This window comes from Pristis pectinata, chromosome 10 (assembly GCF_009764475.1).
Source record: "Pristis pectinata isolate sPriPec2 chromosome 10, sPriPec2.1.pri, whole genome shotgun sequence".
Classification (NCBI taxonomy): domain Eukaryota; kingdom Metazoa; phylum Chordata; class Chondrichthyes; order Rhinopristiformes; family Pristidae; genus Pristis; species Pristis pectinata.
This window is the reverse complement of record NC_067414.1, coordinates 39,197,437-39,215,514: the sequence shown is the minus strand read 5'-3', so window position 1 is coordinate 39,215,514 and position 18,078 is coordinate 39,197,437. Positions and strand designations below refer to the sequence as shown.

The window sequence follows — 18,078 nt, the reverse complement described above, 5'->3', positions numbered from 1 at the left end:
AATTATTTCCAGGAACTTAATTAAACCCTGATGAGATATAATTGTCTGCAACTTTCTGCATTTTAAGGAGATCAACAGTTACTTCAATAGAGGCAAAAGAGACTGCAGATGCTGTAGTCTGGAAAAAAAAAACAATCTGCTGGAGAAACTCAGTGGGTCAGGCAGCAACTGTTGAGGCAGAGGGGTGGTCGATGTTTCAGGTTGAGTCCCTCCATCGGGACTGAGTGCAGAGGGGAGATGGCTAGTATAAAGAAATAAGAGAGAGTGTGACTTCAAATCTTGCCTAGATCAAACTAGGTTTCTCTACACCATTTCCTTTGTTTTCCCAGACAGTGTATGCAACATGTTATTAACTAATCTGTAGATTTTGGAAATCCTGAATGAAGCACATTTAGACACATTGATACAAGGAGCTTGATGTGGCCTGGAATCCCCAAATGGGGACCAAGTTTCCAAAGAAACAGTTTAGAAAGGAACAAATAGTTTGTAAACAGTCTCATGAGAGATAAAAACCTCTTGTCCATCAAGATCTACGTGAGATAGAGGTTGACACTGCTATCCCTAACTGTCCCTGAATTGAGGAGACAATTTAAAGGCAATCATGCTGTAGGGTCTGAGGTCACATAAAGACTATACCAGGCAAGGATGGCATCTTTAGCCTCGAACTCTGCCTGCCATTCCAGTGACTTAACCTCTACACTCCTAGAGTTCTGATATCCCTACCCAATCCTGCAGATTGGCATATTCAGTTAAGAACATATGTGGCCTCCAATGGGGATGGGGGCATTAGTGTGCTGAGGATAGGCCAGAGGAGTTCCAATATTTTTAAGGGGGTTCTGAATCAGTTTCTGCAAGGGGCCTGGGTACTGCTTCAGATAGTTGGTAGCAAAGGGTTGGTTAGATGTTCCTACTGAACCTTGCTTAGGCTTGAATATTTAGAGCTGTAGTGCAGTGCTGGACATGTTCCTCGTGGAACTGCTATTCTTAATTAAATGTCATGTATTTTGAGACCCTGGTTTTGAAAGCAGACACAAAAGGGGCTGGAAATTCTGCTGCACTCAGAGGTAAAGCAATGCAGTGCAGGTGGCAGTCTTTGGTTTCACCTATTCTTAACCTCTATTTCACATGCAGCTCAAGGCATTGTCCACCTGAGAACAGACCTTGAACAGTTTCAGTGAAAAGGAGCCTTCCTTTCATCAGCTCAAGCCATTACAAATCACAGGTGGGTGAAGCAGTTGATTTCATTTGGGGGATGGATCAGGTGACCAGAAATATGACTGGGGCTTGGACTAGGAATTGCTGGTCCTGGTGACATTGACAGTGAGAGAAGGCATGAGGTGGGACTAAAAACTAAGAAAACCTAACCAATCAGGTGTCAGATGTCTTGGATGTTTTAGCAGTGGGCAACAGCAAGTTTTGGCCCCCTTCAACTAAAGCTGAAGCAGGTCTCAACTCTCCAGTTAAGGCCACCTTCAGTGAACAATCCACGCCATTCATGAGCCTTTTATGCCTTGGTGAATTGTCTGCAAGTGTTGATGTAATACAGTATGGGTTGCATGCTGCTTGAAGTCACTGCAATTGCTTGATGGCTATTCTATGTACATGATTCTCACAAGGTAGCTGACCACATCTAGAATTGGGCTTTGGATAAACTTTGCAAACTACAAGTAAATTTTGAATCACAGAGCTAAAAAAAAAAAATTGCCTTTAGCTCATTGGAGGCCAGCAAGATTCAGCTGTCAGTGACCTGATAATGAGAGAATTATGGGCCTATAGCTGATGATCGTCTCAAGGTAGAGGTGCCATGCTACACAGCGACTTCAAATCTGGATTTTTTTTTCCCAGTGTTTTACAATATCTTTGATGTCTGTCATTCCAATCAACAGAGCTAACAAATCATGAGATGACTTGCATTTACAATGAGAACTAATTCAATTATTTTGAGTGTGTGGGCTGCATAGAATTAATTGCTATTTTTTTTTCTTTAGTTAAGGCTAATTGAGGGCCTGACATATGTTTGGAATCTATTTACACAAGTGAATACATTGATTAAAAATCATCTTGATAGAAGTGCCTCTCACCTTAGAGATAATTTCCTCTGTCAAGCTTGGAACAGTGAGTATTTACAACAATTATCCAGCAATGGAATTTCAAATTTGTCGCCCAATGGTTCAATATGGATCTGATTTCAACCACACACAAGGTAAGTGCTGTGCTAATTGTTCCATCCATAATAAAGGGCAACTTACATCTTGATTGGACATATCCCAGTAAGGTCGCTCTCCATAGGACATGACTTCCCACATTACTATTCCATAGCTCCACACATCACTGGCTGATGTAAACTTGCGGTACTGTATGGCTTCAGGAGCAGTCCACCGTACTGGAATTTTACCACCCTAAGAAAAGAAAGAATTGCCAAAGTTTAATTTTATAATGACTTTGAATTTGCTATATTTTAATGCCACAATTATTTTGCTTATTACATGGGTCCATTGGCATTTACTGAGATGAAAATAGAAAAACTGAACCAAAATCCAGAATTCAAGTTCTATTTTGTTCTTCCAAGGGTCAAGATACACACTAATGTCTTCATGAATGCTTTGAGATCACATATATTCATCTTGGAACACAATGGTTTGTATGCAAGGCAGCATATATAAAGTTTTAACTTGTTTATAGTTTGAAATGCTTCAAACTATGACTGTCATATTGTTGCAAAAGCAAACACATCACATGACTCTCCAATCCAATAAGATCACAAAATGAACAAGCACGGATAAAGAGAGAAAACCACACCCAGGCTTAAAGGTACATGACACATCCAAAGGAATTGGCTTGATTTTACACATTTTTGCCACAATGCTTTTGCAAGGTTTTGGGGGTCAGTCACATCTGGAACAGAGCAGTGAAGAACTTAAGTGTTGAAATTACTGAATCTGTCCAGATTCTGTGACTTCAATAAGTTTAATGCTAAGGCTTGGTACTTATGCCGCTTCATTGAAATGCGAGGCTATTTGTTATGGTACATTGCCATTGCATTCGCAATCTTACCAAGGATAAGGGAACGTGTTTAAAATTTACTTTCATCTTTGGCAGCTTTGAGCACTGCTGAAACAGCCAGCAGTTTTTCCAGCATCATCCCATCCCAAACATCCCAGCAAGTTCAATCCACTTTATTGCCTCACTAACTGTGCACACCATGGTGTTACAAGTTTCATCCACATTCTTGCTAAGGGAAGAAAATGAGGAAAATAGAAAAGATGCAATTGTCTAAATATTATCTTAGATCGGTAGAGTTATACAGCACAGAAATAGGCCCTTGTGCCCAAGGTGCCTATCTATGCTAATACCATTTGCCTACATTTAGCCCATATCCCTCCTCTAAACCTTTCCTATCCATGAAACTGTCCAAATGTCTTGTAAACAGTGTAATTGTAACTGCCTCTACCACCACATTCCATATAACCACCACCCTCTGTACGGGAAAAACCTGATGCCCCCACACCAACCCCCCAGGTCCCCTTTAAACCTATGCCCTTTAGCTTTAGATTCCACCCCCCACCCCCCACACTGGGAAGACAGTGACTATCTACCCTATCTCTCCCCCTCATAATTCTATAAACCTCTGTAAGGTCACTCCACAGACTCCTTCGCTCCGGGGAAAACAGATCCAGCCAATGCAATCTTTCCTTAAAACTCAAGCCCTCCAGTCCAGGCAACATTCTTGTGAATCATTCTGCACCCTCTCTAACTTAATCACATCCTTCCTCTCATGTGGTGCCCAGACTGCACACAATACTCCAAATGTAGCCTAACCAATGATTTGTACAATTTTAACATAACATCCCAACATCTATACTCAATGCCTTGGCCAATGAAGGCAAACATACCATGTGCCTTCTTCACCACTCTGTCCACTCCTGTCACCTCTTTCAAAGGTCATCTTAATATATCACTGGCTTATATTTTTTTATTAAAGTTTATTTTTGAAATACACAAACATTTACAAGGCTTTCTTTACATTGAGTGTTATTCAGTCTATACAGTCATAGTGTTATCAGTTCTATATATTTGTAGTGAGAGCACATTCTATAGACAGAGCAGCATTGCCACCCATGTGACCCCCCCTTTGGGCGATTACAGAACTTTTAGTGTTTGATAGGCTTTTACACAGGGTTTAGCCCTTCAATGTCAAGTGGCAGAAGAACCTTAGACTGCAGTCCTTCCCCACAAACCCTTTGCATATTGCATCAAGCTTCAGTGCATCTTTCAGCACATTCTCCTGCAGCATGGAATATGCCAGTCGGCAGCATTGTCTTATGGACGTCTCATTATACTGGAAATCCAACAAGTTTTGGGCAGACCAAAGTGCATCTTTCACAGAGTTGATGATCTTCCAGCAGCACAATGTTTGTCTCAGTGAGTGCCCTGGGAAAAGCCTGTCGATCAGAGTGGCTGATTACGCATCTCTAGCTATCGTATATATGTGTACACACACTGAACTAGAGTTCACAGGTGTCGTCATTTTCAGTTCACATTATCTTAATGGTGAGAGAACTTGAGAGCTTTGATGTGAAGAGAAACTTGGGTGTCCTTATGCATGATTTGCAAAAGGCTAATATGCATGTACTACAAGTACTTGCGAGAGTTGACAGAACATTATTGTTTATTGCCTGGGAAATTAATATAAAAGTGGTGAGTTACATTGATGAGACCACGTCTGGAGTACTGTGTACAGTTCTGCTGTCCTTTTTTTTAAGGAAGGATGTTAACACACTGTAATGTCTTATGAGGAATAGTTGGACACACTAGGCTTGTCACAACTTTAATTTACCAGAGAGGGAGACCTCACAGTAACATGCAAGATCCTGAAGGTGGATTTCGAGAATATGTTTCCTCTTGTGGGAGGTTACAGGGTCACTACTTAAAAGTAAAAGGTCGTACTTAATGCAGAGTTGAAATGATTTTTTTCCCTCTTTGAGGGCTGTTACTCTTTGGAACTCTCTTCCTCAAAGGCTGAATATTTTTAAGGCAGAGGTAGATAGATTCTTGGCAATCCAAAGGGGTGAGAGATTACTGAGGGTACAGGCAGAGATGTGAATTTGAGGTTAAAACCTGATCATTCATGACCTTATTAAAAGGTGGAGTAGAGGGGCTGATTCTTGCTTCTAATTTGCATGTTTGTGGCCTAGCCCACATTCAAAGATTATTTTTTTTAGCAGTTTTGGGATGGATTTCTTCTGTCATCACCTCCTATGTGACAATATTTACATTGCAGAAGGCCATGTGGACTTCCAGGAACTTACGGCAAAGAATGGAGTTGGTTTCTGCTGCAGAATCCTGTTTGGGGAACAGATGAGGTGAATGCAGCTCATCCCGGATTGCAAATTTCAGGCCAACATCTCTCAGCAACCTTTGTCACTAAAAAATCTAGTTAATTCTTCATGTAAATGTTCTTTTCAGTTTATCACAATTTTTTAACTTAAATATCAACTCAAAACAGTTGATAAATTTCTTTTGATTCCACTTGCTATTCTCCATAAACAGACTGTTTATTGCTGATCTTTTAATGCCTCATTTAGTACAATTCCCTCTACGTTTTTGATTCCTTTAACTTTTCAAGATATTTCAATGATCTAAGGTTATCTATCAACAGTTTTGTTAATATATCTATTATGCTCAATGAGAGTAACCACAGCCAATGACAATGCTTACTGGGCAGATTTTTCAACAGTAGTATGTAATCCTTCTTTGTTATCACCATGGATTGTAAATGAACATCAAAAAACACTATCTTTCACCCCTGCATGTGAGTAATCACCTGAAGCATCATGAAGACTTACTGTATGTCTTGTGTTTATTAACCCCAGTCATGTATTGCCACAATATGAATTCACAAGATTGATCTGATTTGTTGTGGACAAAGATATTATCAGTGACATATTGAATAAAGGATTTTGATATCAGTAAAAAGAAAGTCAGGTGAGTGAAAAAGCAGTCACTACTCTACAGTTTAACAAAAATCAGCTGTTTGTCTGCTGAGATACGCTTGAAATAATGTGTGACTTTGTAACCGCCATGTGTTTTAGACTTTGATCATCACTGTGGTATAAATGGCAAGTTATGATTGCTTGGGCACGTACTAAATCTTGCTGAAGGGTGTTTTGGTCCATCATAATTTATTGAGAAGGTGGATCAGGTGTCAGAGGCATAGGTTCTGATCTGAAATAGACTGAGTGAACTCAATTTCAGTGTGTGCACACATATATAGGATGACAGATACCTAGAGGTACGTTATAAACCAGTGATACATTAAGTGATTCCGATGACATGACAGTTCCTGAGTAGGATAATTTGTGAATGTCATTTCGTAGCACATTTACAAGCAGAAGACCAAACTTGTGCATGTGATTGAACCCCTGTTTACAATTAGAAAGATACAATTTAAAAATACTCTTAATTTAACCCTTTGGCAACAGAAGGAAAATCTTATTGACATTTTTTTTGCCACAATATATTGCAATACCAGGAAAAGTAAGTTAAAAGTTTACTGAAGACTTACTTACTTCCAGCCTGTGGCAGCTTTCTTGCTCCATGCCATAAGTAAAATAATTTTTAAATAGTTACATTGCCATACTTTCAATTACTCAAAGTTAACTTTAGTATAAAGCTAAGGAAGTACAACTATTCTGAAAAAGACTCATGTGTTTTATCCTTTAAAATGCATACTAGGTTAAGATAACCTACAGAGTACCCCTTTAATAAAGCACTTTATGGAATATAGCATTGAACAAGTAGGGAAGATGATGGAAAGACAAGTCAGAAAATCGGTTCCAAGGAAGCCTTTGAAAGTGGCAGGGAGTAAGTAATATACTGGTGGATGTCACAAAAATAGTGATGGTGCCATATGGCTGTGGGCTCTGAAATCAATACACAGGTAGAGGGTTGGAGTGGGTGGATATGCTGGGAAAAAAGGCTTGGATATAAAGCTGGAGCTAATGAAGGCCAATAAAAATGAGAGTATGGGCTCAATGGGCATTAGTATGAAAGGGGAGCTTTTCATTAATTGCTGATATGAAGACTGGAAATATGGGTGTGGGAACGACAATGAAGGTACAGGTTAAGAGTTTATGTGCCACCTTAGCTGAAATTACAATGTTGGGTGCACAAAGTGATGAGATTTAAGTAAATTGTGTTGACTAGCAGTGTTTTTGAAGACAGCATCTATGATGCTGTGGGGCAGATTTTACAATCCAATCTATTTCATCTCCAATGCCTTTGCAGTTTAAAAATCAGTCTTCAAAAAGATTCCAGCAGTTCCCCCATTAATAATATTCCCTACAACAGCTGCTACTTTTGAATGATTATGAAGAGTCTCTGCTGCAAGTAAGTAATATTTTGCAGAACCTGAATACATTATAAACTTTAAGAGTTAGGAGAACATACAGCAATGGCTTTCTAAAACTGCTACAAATGAGCTGATACATTTAACTCACTGTTGTGGTGTAGACAGCCTCTGGATCATCTTCCACAATCCTTGAGAGGCCAAAATCAGAAACTTTGCAGACAAGATTGCTATTGACCAGAATGTTACGAGCTGCCAGGTCCCTATGCACATATCCCATGTCGGCGAGATATCTCATCCCAGCTGCTATCCCACGCAGCATTCCGACTAGCTGAATCACCGTGAACTGGCCATCATGTTTCTAGTGGGACAAAACAATGACTATATGTAAAATTTAAGAAGAAAAGTTGTCTAATTAAAAGCATTTAATTCATCACATCAAGTCTTAACTGTGAAACTATCAGACTAATTTCACCAATAATGCAGAGAATAAGAGAGCCCAAGTCAGTAAGCCTTTCCTTCCACACTCAGGCATGCAGCTTGGCTCATTAACTGTGTTCTGACCTCCCAGTCATATAACCCAGACATCTATTCCCCACCCCCACCATCCCATTTGTTGCTACTATTCAGCAAATGGCTTGGGAAATGAAATGGAAAAGCACTGAGAATCTGTGAATTTTATGGGACAAAAATTACCATGCAGATTTGTCAACCCCACTTTAAACCACAGAGGTTTAATAAGAAAATAATTTGCTTCTTCCTTGATAAGAATGGTTCATTGTCCTAAGCATATGTTGGTGAAAATGACAGTGTTTCACAGTGAATTTTGGAAAACTTTTGATTGATGTAAATCAGCTGTTTCTAGCTGCATTGCTATTGCAGCTTCAGAAAAATGAAAGTCCTCAGGGTACAAATTCATCCTTGATTGGTAGCGTTGAATAAACACTGTGGTACTAGTTGGCCATTGCATCTGCTTCCAAAATTTGGTTCCACTGTCGTCAACAGAACTGAATTACAGAAGTGGAGTTAGCAATGGTACCACTGATCTATTGCAAGTTCAGTGCACGAGACTGTGGGTGAATTTTTATTTCGATACATTCTATTCTATTACCATGGAAGGCCTAGTAAATATTTTAACAAGTGAACAAGAACAGCATTTAAATTTAAATTTTAATACAACCAGCTGAAGCTTATGGAAAATTGTACCAATTTAGTTGTTACATTTTTTATATAAATCGGTACAAACAAATTTTTAGTCCATTCTGATAAAAACGTTATTATATTCTTCGAGATGATGCAAAATCTTTGTCCATTTTCTATTACATGTCTTTACAACAATGTGTAAAAGTCTGTTTGTTTTGTCACTTACCCGGAGAAATGCATCCAGCGCTCCATTCTCCATGTATTCGATTACAATCATAATTGGTTTACCTGCAGAAATAAAGCAAGCTTACCGTAAATGACAAATTCCTCTGGGTGATTGCATAAGGTTTCTCATTTGATACTTTTTAAAGTGCTTGGCAAAGCTTGCTGTTGCTGCTTGGAACTGTCTGTAATTCCAGGATGTTCATTAAGTAGCACTTAAAGACCTGAGCAATGTGTTGATGTAATCACATCATATAAAGTCAGAAGGGTTTCTGATATAACCGATATTGTAGATCCTATGTTTCTGCTACACAAATCAAAGAAACCACAATTCTTTCCCTCTGTTCCAGTAAAAGGAAAGGAAGTACTATTTTAAAACTAGCCCTACAGGATCATATGCCCATATCACTGGACTGGATTGGGTTGATTGTAAAGCAATCATGTCCTGGACTTTGTTTGGAGAGGCAGAAGTGGGATTTTTAAAGTGAAAAATCGAAACAACTTCACATGCTGGAAATCTGAAACAAAAACAGAAAATGCTGGAAAAGCTCAGCAAGGCAGGCAGCATCTGTGGGAAGAGAAACAGTCAACATTTGAGGTCGGTGACCCTTTTCAGTCCTGAGAACCAGTACCCTTTACAACTGTAACAATACTTCCCTAATTCTAAACTCCAGCCCTCACCATAAAGGCTAATATTCCATATGCCTTCTTAACTACTTATTGCACCAGCATACTAACTTTTGTGATCTGTACACAAGAATACCTAGAACCCACTACTTTGCTCAACTGCAATTTTACTCTATTTAGATAATACTATAATTCCAAGCAAACTCATCACCAAACTCCGAGACCTGGGACTCAACACCCCCCTTTGCAACTGGATCCTTGACTTCCTGACCAACGGACCACAATCAGTAAGGATAGGCAGCAACACCTCTGGCACGATTATTCTCAACATCAGTGCCCCACGAGGCTGTGTCCTCAGCCCCCTACTCTACTCCCTATATACTCATGACTGTGTGGCCAGATTCTGCTCTAACTCCATCTACAAGTTTGCAGATGATACCACCGTAGTGGGCCGTATCTCAAATAACGATGAGTCGGAGTACAGGAAGGAGATAGAGAGCTTAGTGACATGGTGGCATGACATCAACCTTTCCCTCAATGTCAGTAAAACAAAAGAGCTGGGCATTGACTTCAGGAAGGGAGATGGTGCACATGCTGCTGTCTACATCGACGGTGCTGAGGGCGAGAGGAGTGAACATCACCAATAGCCTGTCCTAGTCCAATCATGTAGACGTCATGGCCAAGAAAGCTCACCTTGGATCAATTACTTCCTCAGGAGGCTGAAGAAATTTGGCATGCCCCCTTTGACACTCACCAACTTTTACCAATGTATCATAGAAAGCATCCTATCTGGATGCATCTCTGCTTAGTATGGCAATTGCTCTGCCCACGACCGCAAGAAACTACAGAGAGTTGTGGACATAGCTCAGCACATCACGGAAACCAGCCTCTCCTCCATGGACTCTGTCTACACTTCTTGCCGTCTCGGTAAAGCAGCCAGCATGATCAAAGACCCCACCCACCCCTGACATTCTCTCTTCTCCCCTCTCCCGTCGGGCAGATGATACAAAAGCCTGAAAGCACGTACCATCAGGCTCAAGGTCAGCTTCCATCCCGCTGTTATAAGACTATTGAACAGTTCCCAAGTACGATAAAATGGACTCTTGACCTCACAATCTACCTTGTTATGACCTTGCACTTTATCGTCTACCTGCACTGCACTTTCTCTATAGCTGTGACACTTTATTCTGTATTCTGTATTGTTTTACCCTGTACTACCTCAATGCACTGTGTAATGAGCTGATCTGTACTAAAGGCAAGTTTTTCACTGTACCTCGGTACATGTGACAATAATAAATCAATTCCAATTTTAATAGTCTGCTGTTAAATTCCTCTTACCAAAGTGCCTAACATCACATTTCGTCACATTAAACTTCATTTGCCAAGTTTTTGCACACCCACTAAACCTATCTATATCCAGTTATAGAATCCAAATATCCTTGTCACAATGTGCCTTCCTATATTTTTGTGTCATTGGAAAACTTGCATACCTTACACTTTGTTCTCTCCTTTTGGTCATTAATATAAAATGCCAGTCATTTGGGGAAGCTTAGTGTAATGAAACCAAATCAATATGGTTTTATGAAAGGTGAATCCTGTTTGATGAATTTGCAGGAGTTCTTTGAGGATGTACCAAGCAAAGTCAATAGAGGAGAACCTATAGATTTTCAGAAGACAAATTGTGAACAAGAGCACATGGTTTAAGGGGAAGTTTGTTAGTGTGTATTGAAGATTGGTTATTACATGGAAGACAGAGAGTTGGAATAAATGGGCCTTCTTCAGGCTGGAAGGATACTACCAGGACCCCAAGGATCAGTTCTTGATTGTCAATTATTTACCATTTCTCTTTTTATGATAGGAAACTAATCTTCTAGCTTTTAAATCTTAATTCTAAATAACCCTAAATATCCAAGTGAGTGTTAGAAATGCTATTGTGGTGGAGGGGCCTTGGATCAATTACACCCAAGCAAGTCCATGGATCATTATCCAGAGATGCTGTGGGCACTGTGGTTAAATAGGTTGGGCCTAACTTCAAAATAAACATGAACTCAGAGTGCAAAACCTGCACTAACTTGGCAATAACACTCTAAAAAAAGGTAAAAGATGACTGATGATAGAAAACAGACTGTAAAAAAAAAAGGTAAAAGATGACTGATGATAGAAAACAGACTGGGAAAACATAAGCTTCTTCTCTGAAACTGAGGAAAGGAAAATACTCCAGATTTAACTGTGGTTGACCTTGAAGTAAAAGTAAAAAATGTGAAGAGCTCTACAAATTCAACTTTATTAAATTGGTTCCTGGGATAAGAGATTACAGTCATGTGGACAGAATGGAGACACTGGGGTGGTTCTCATTAGAACTGTGGTGGAACTTTGCTGAACGTGTTTAAAATCACGAAGGTTTCATATTGAATGAATAAAGAAAAATCCTTTCCAATGGCTGAACAATTGATAAAAGGATTAGTTTGGAAAGTAAAAAAGAGCATTGATGTGAAAAATGCTCGCAAGTACAGTATTAGGATTTGGAATGTATTGCTTGCTTGGTTGCTGGAAACAGAATCATTAGTTGTTTTCTGAAGGGAATTGATCAACATTTGAAGGAGAAAAGTTGCAAAGACATAGAGGAGGAGCAAATGAGTGGGATTAACAGAATTGAACTTTGAAAGATCTGATGCTGAACGGATGAGCAAATCACTCTTACCCCTGGTAACGACTCCTTCCAAGTGAACGACATTGGGGTGATCAAACTGTCCCATGATGCTTGCTTCACAGAGGAAGTCTCTCCTTTGTTTTTCGGTGAAACCTACTTTCAATGTTTTAATCGCTACTGGTACATCCCTTTTTCCAGGCAGCTTCAGGCGACCACTGCACACCTCTCCAAACTCACCTGTGGAAGAGGGAGGGATGCTTTCAATTGGAGTGGAGATATGTACAAGAAAACATCGCTTCTTTTCTGGTAATTACTTGCAGGTCATCTGAATATTGACTTTAATTAAGAATTTAAGCTTGAATTTATTTCAGCTCAATGCCTAATGACTTTGCCTAATAAAATGGAGATGAAATTCAAAATGATATTGACATATTATGTGATGGAATCTGGGCAAAGATCCCCTTCCCTCTTGATCTTTAATACCTAAAATGAGTTTTTCCCCAGTTAATGTATCATTTTCAGTTCCATTACAAGTTGGCAATGCTAAAATGTGCTTACAAGCAGTTGCGTTATTTAATTAACCATATGCAGACATAAGCTGATTCTTATACTGTGCAAGGGATTTGCCTGGTTAACAGCCTTGTTTTGTAATAAGGCAGAGTGGTCTCACTGTTAAACGACAGCACGGTATCATTTATTAAGAAATTTGAGCCTTCAGTTTGTTTCCAATCTTATCCAGGGCCAGTGTTAAGGGTTATAACAGTGATATACGAGTAGTGACATTTTGAAAATAAAAATAAACTGTAACCCCATCAAAGAGCCCAACCTATAAAACTGACCCAGTTCGTAAATGTTGAACTATTTCTGTACAGGGGTATATCATTAATGATTTGTGAGAACATGGATTCAAGGCCTCATTGCATAGAAAAATGGGAGCAATTTTTTGAATACCTCCTCAGCTCTGAAGCCAGTGTTGAGAGGCACAATTGTTTGGAGAATCATTCCTCATTTATATCCTTCTGGTAAAGTTGCAGTTTATCAGTTAGGGAGGGTGAGAGATCTCTCCTTACACATAGCCCATCATTCTCAGAGGAAAGAGGAATTGGCAAGGCCCTTGTCAGTGTTTGCAGTCGGTATTAGAATTTTATGGGCTTTTATTATTCCTATCTTTGCAAAATCAAAAAATTCATTGGTCATTTACCAGCTTCCTGTGGCCTCTTTAAGGATCTCTGGTTAGACCACTTAAATATTTGGTACAAACAGACAGAGTTTACATTTACAGACCCACTGGAACAAAAATGGCAGGTTTGTCTTAGCTATCAATGAGGTGGCCATGTATTACTCCCGATTTCCAACCATGACAACACCACCCCCAGCTCCATCCCCACACACCCAAGGTTTTCAATGGCTGTTCACTTATTTTCCAGGTAAGAATCTGTAAGCTGGCAGTTGAAGCTTGCACCCAATGATTCTTGAGGTCACTTTGATTACTCCCCATTCAACAGTATATAATGTATATATACTTGTTATCTTCAATAGCATCATTAGGTCACAGACCCTGCCACCTGTTGAATATGTGGTCATGTCTGTCCCTTGGTAGGAATTTGCTCTAGATGTTTACAAATGAAATGTTAACTCCACAAGAAGGGCAAAAGGTATGAATGAAATCCTATTCTCATGGTAACAAGATATTATTACTTGGAAATGTATTTTCTCCTTTACTAATAAGTGTAAATATTTCAGCACATCAAAGTCTTAATGAAATTTGCTTCAATATTTTTTGCAGAATTCTGATTAATATTAATTACTGCCACACCTCCATTTCAATTAGAAATGAGAATAAATATAAGTAGAAATAAAAGTCTAGTGGGATGAATTATTTTCAGTTTATTGGCTATATTGGATAAGTTACCAGCAACATGCTTCTGTCTAATAGCAGTGTATAACTAGGTCCAAAAAATAATGAATTAGGTCTGCTTTCAGAACAGAAATAGATCAAAGCATAAGATAAGTAGATGCAGTTAAAGATTTATAAGAAGACAAAGGCTGTTGAGTTCATGGCACTTTGCATGTCCCTAAAATAAAATCTGGTATTCTACACTGGAACTCTTATAATGTACAGACTAGAAAAGGCTTCAGTCTTGTCTTTTGATATCCACTGAAACACAGTTCAAAATGACAACAGATGGGAAAATATCACAAGGCTCTCATACTCTGGGACACAGTACTATCACCTAAGATTCATGACTTTCATAATTACTCAAGTGGATAGTTCAATGACCCATCAGTTATAGACTCACCCGCTCCAATCACTCTTTCGATCTTAATGCAGGAAGCATCTAATTCCTTGGCAAACTGATGGACGGCCCGGTTAGGGTCCTCGTAAGTTTCTGGATCGATGTATGTTCTTGAACCTGGTAATTTAACTGTAGTAAAGTGAGGGAAGATTGATTGTGATGAATTGCAATGTATTGTTGCCATGTGATGGAACAAAACTGCACTTGTCTCTGGATCTGCACCAATTCAGTCCATTCAGTGTCAAGGAATGGCTGAAAAATGATGCTATTAACAAAGTACTAAAACCAGATTAACTGCTGTGATACATTGTCAGTAACCTGAGGACTTGTGCCATTTAGAGATGCCAACCAACCGTTTATTGCTACCCAGGCTGACTTTTTAGGGGTAGTTTTAATTTTGAAATAATCAGAAATGCGGCATTAGCTGCAAACGCATGGCAAAGACAAGCGACTGAGAGAAAAAATGTAAACTCATAGTTGGGTCATGGAAAAGCACCATTAGCCTTTTACATTGTTGTTACTAAAGCTGGGATAGACTGGATCAGTCTATTCTGAATACCCTATCTATCGGCACAGAAAATTGTGTAAATGAACATCAAGTCCACCCACAATTGGATAACGTTTAGAAATCCTTCATTGGAGCTGGAAAAAAAACAAAACTTGATTAGGATGGCCATTGCAAATCATCCAGTTGAATTTCATCTTTGCAACAGTCATTAAAATGTTTCTTTGCAGAACTCTCATTTCTCTGTTTATAAGGGAATTTGCATCTTCCTTATGATTCTGTGGCAGAATCTCAATGAGAAACATAGAACAGTACAGCACAAGAACAGGCCCTTCGGCCCACAATGTTGTGCCAAACTAATTAAGCTGATAATACCTTATTAAACCAATCCCTTCTGTCTACACAATGTCCGTATCCCTCCATTCACTACATATTCATGTGCGTACCTAAGAGCCTCTTATACGCCTGTATTGTATCTGCCTCCACTACCACGCCTGGCAGCCCATTCCAGGCATCCAACACTCTCTGTGGAAAAAACCTGCCCCACAACACCCAGCATCTTTTTATTTCAACTCTCCAGCGTACACATTTTAAACAATATTTTAACCTCTTCTGTATCAGTTTCCTTGCCAGTATTTGGATCTAATAATGTATCAACTTTTCTTCAAAGTTCACACTAAAGACACAATAATTCCTTAATCAATTTTCCCTACATGCTATAAATAAACAACTGTTATCTAGAGTTAGTATTTTAGTCCAGTCTAGAACAGTCTTCTAATGCCTTTAAATAAAAGGTATTTAATTCAAAATCATTAGCCCTGCATATGGTGACCAAAATCAGTGCTTGTTCATGATGGAAAATGAGAGTTCAGTCTGTTTTCCATCAGTAGTGAAGCATGCCCTACCAGGAGTGTTCTAAATTCAATCCCTGCATTGTCCTAATCTCAGTTATTGAAGCAGAAGTAGTATTACAACTATGCTCAGTGTCCTTTGGTTGGGTTAGGGAAAAATTGCAGGACTTCCTGGTCATAACATTCTCCTGTGATTCTTGTGATGGGTGGATCCACATACCTGTCACACCAGGGCAGGATTGGGTTTGGCTGTGATGCCCATCCCAGATCCCTTGCACAAGGTGAAATAATTAATAGAAAACCTCACAAACAAATAACGGCCAGTTTGCTGTGGTAGCAAATGTGAATCAAGAGCAGGAAGTTAGGGAAGAGAAAAAGAATTTGACAACGTTTTCAGGTTGCTTTCATTCAATACTTTATAGTTCAGGATGACTGAGGGGGTTTGGAAGGAAATTTAAAATAAAAACAAAGCCCAGAATGGAGAAGGAACCACGTAGCATGAAAGTTCTGTGACCTTGTGCGAAATGTAGAAGGATGAAGGAGTTAACAAGGATGCCTACCATTGCCTACATAGGGAAACATCCATACTTTTACCACACAAGGGCACACACAGGGAGTGGTAGGAATTTAGAAATTCATCTGGAAACTGTTTATGTTCAGGGTGAAATAGCTGTGAACTGTTGTAATTTGTTGACTTTTACAGATAAAATGCCTAATAAATATGATAGTTACAGGAATTGGCAGCAGGGGTGGGTACCTCTAGGACGTGACACAAAACAGGAAAATATAAAAACCCTGGGATGAGGTGTACTCTAACATTAGTCAAATGCTTTCACAATAGAATAAGCTCAAGAACTTTTATCGCTTCAATGAGGCCCAAGTGCATGAGGTTTATAGCACAAATAAAAATCTATTTTACACTATGCATTACTTACAAGCCAAGTTTGCAAAATTACACTGAATACACGTCAATTGATTCTCCCTGTTCTCATTTATTATTGCTTTGTCTATTCACAAGGTTGCTGCTGAATTAGATAGGGAAATCTTATCAAAACCCAGGTGGCAATGTCCATGACAAATTGGGTCTTCAAGTGGAATTTATTTATAGGATCTACCTGCTGTCAATTTGCTGACCATTCTTCCAGTAATATTGTATGTTGGCTAAATCTATTGCTAAGAAAGGCAATCTGTGCTGAATGCAGTCAGGTGAATAAACTGTCCATTTGTCATGAGCTACTCGTGATTGCAGAATCTGGGTATTAGAGAGATTTGCATAGAAATCCATTTTCTGTTGGCAGTGCTAAATGTGCTACATACAAGCACTTCACTGGAATGAATTTCGCAGATGGAGTACAAATGCCAATGCAGTCATATAATGCTTTTAGTGTTGCTGACCAGGAATGAAATTGTTTACATTTATTTCTACACCTCCATTACTTCCCAATCTTTAACTGTCCAAAGCTGATTGCCTTATCCACAATACTCTGCCTTATACCCTTGCTTTTCTTATGGTATAGGTATTATGGGTTAGCCAAGGTATCATCATTTACACAATATTTGGCAGAGAATCACTGGGGACCATCAGGCTGAATTTAAAGCTGATGGTCTCCACATGGGGTCTCACCAATGCCCCATGTAACTAAAACATAATCTCCTTACCTTTGCATTTGATTCCCTTAGCAATAAATAATAATATTCTGCTAGCTTTCCTAATTACTTGCTCTGCCTTTTGCGTTTCATGAACTAGGACACCCAAATTCCTCTGCATCTCAGAGCTCTGCAATCTATCACCATTTAAACAATATACACTTTTATTTTTCCTAGAAAAATGGACAATTTCATATTTTCCTACAATATGCTCCTTTGGCAGTTCACTTAACCACGGTCCATATTAATATACACAGAACATTTATGTACATATGCACACTGAAATCCTGCTGATTAATTTTCACGGGAATTCCTAACTAAAGCAAAGACATACAATAACCTTTAGACAAGTGTAAAATTGCAAATGATTCTATTTTTAGAACTCAAATGTGTACATTTAATTAAAATAGCTTCCTCATCTTCCCTCTGGAGTTTTCTCAATTACCTTTAATCTGTGACCTCTAGCAAATGGCTATCCAGTGCAATCAGTTTGTCTCTTTATTCTCTTTCAAATCTCTTCATAGTTTTGAACACTTCTATTAAACATCCCCTTAATGTTCCTTGCATCAGAAGAACTTTCTCTAGCATGGTGTCCAGCTGAGGATGAACTACTGGCTTATGGTGATGAGTATGATGCAGGGTTTAGCTCATAGCAAGGAGGGTTAGAGAGTCAGAAAGAAGATTCTGGTGTCAGCTGTTAAATTAAGATTGTTATAATTAAGGAATTCTATTTGTTGTCATTTACTAAAAAAAATCCCTGTTCAGGACTTCTTTACACTGACAATAAT

General features: G+C 39.0%; 1 protein-coding gene across 9 annotated transcripts in view; it reads right to left on the bottom strand.

Moving 5' to 3' along the window:
- Positions 1-18,078, bottom strand: part of epha7 (eph receptor A7) — a 231,012-nt gene that overhangs the window by 12,962 nt on the left and 199,972 nt on the right. For 6 of the 9 annotated variants that reach the window (XM_052024278.1, XM_052024281.1, XM_052024283.1 and 3 more), the window contains 5 exons: positions 14,291-14,416; positions 12,042-12,227; positions 8,718-8,779; positions 7,500-7,709; positions 2,250-2,399 (listed from right to left, as the gene is read on the bottom strand). In XM_052024278.1, coding sequence (XP_051880238.1) covers positions 2,250-2,399; positions 7,500-7,709; positions 8,718-8,779; positions 12,042-12,227; positions 14,291-14,416 — 734 coding nt within the window. The remainder of the gene's footprint in view (positions 1-2,249; positions 2,400-7,499; positions 7,710-8,717; positions 8,780-12,041; positions 12,228-14,290; positions 14,417-18,078) is intronic. The other 3 variants (XM_052024282.1, XM_052024285.1, XM_052024287.1) reach the window with 1 other exon arrangement.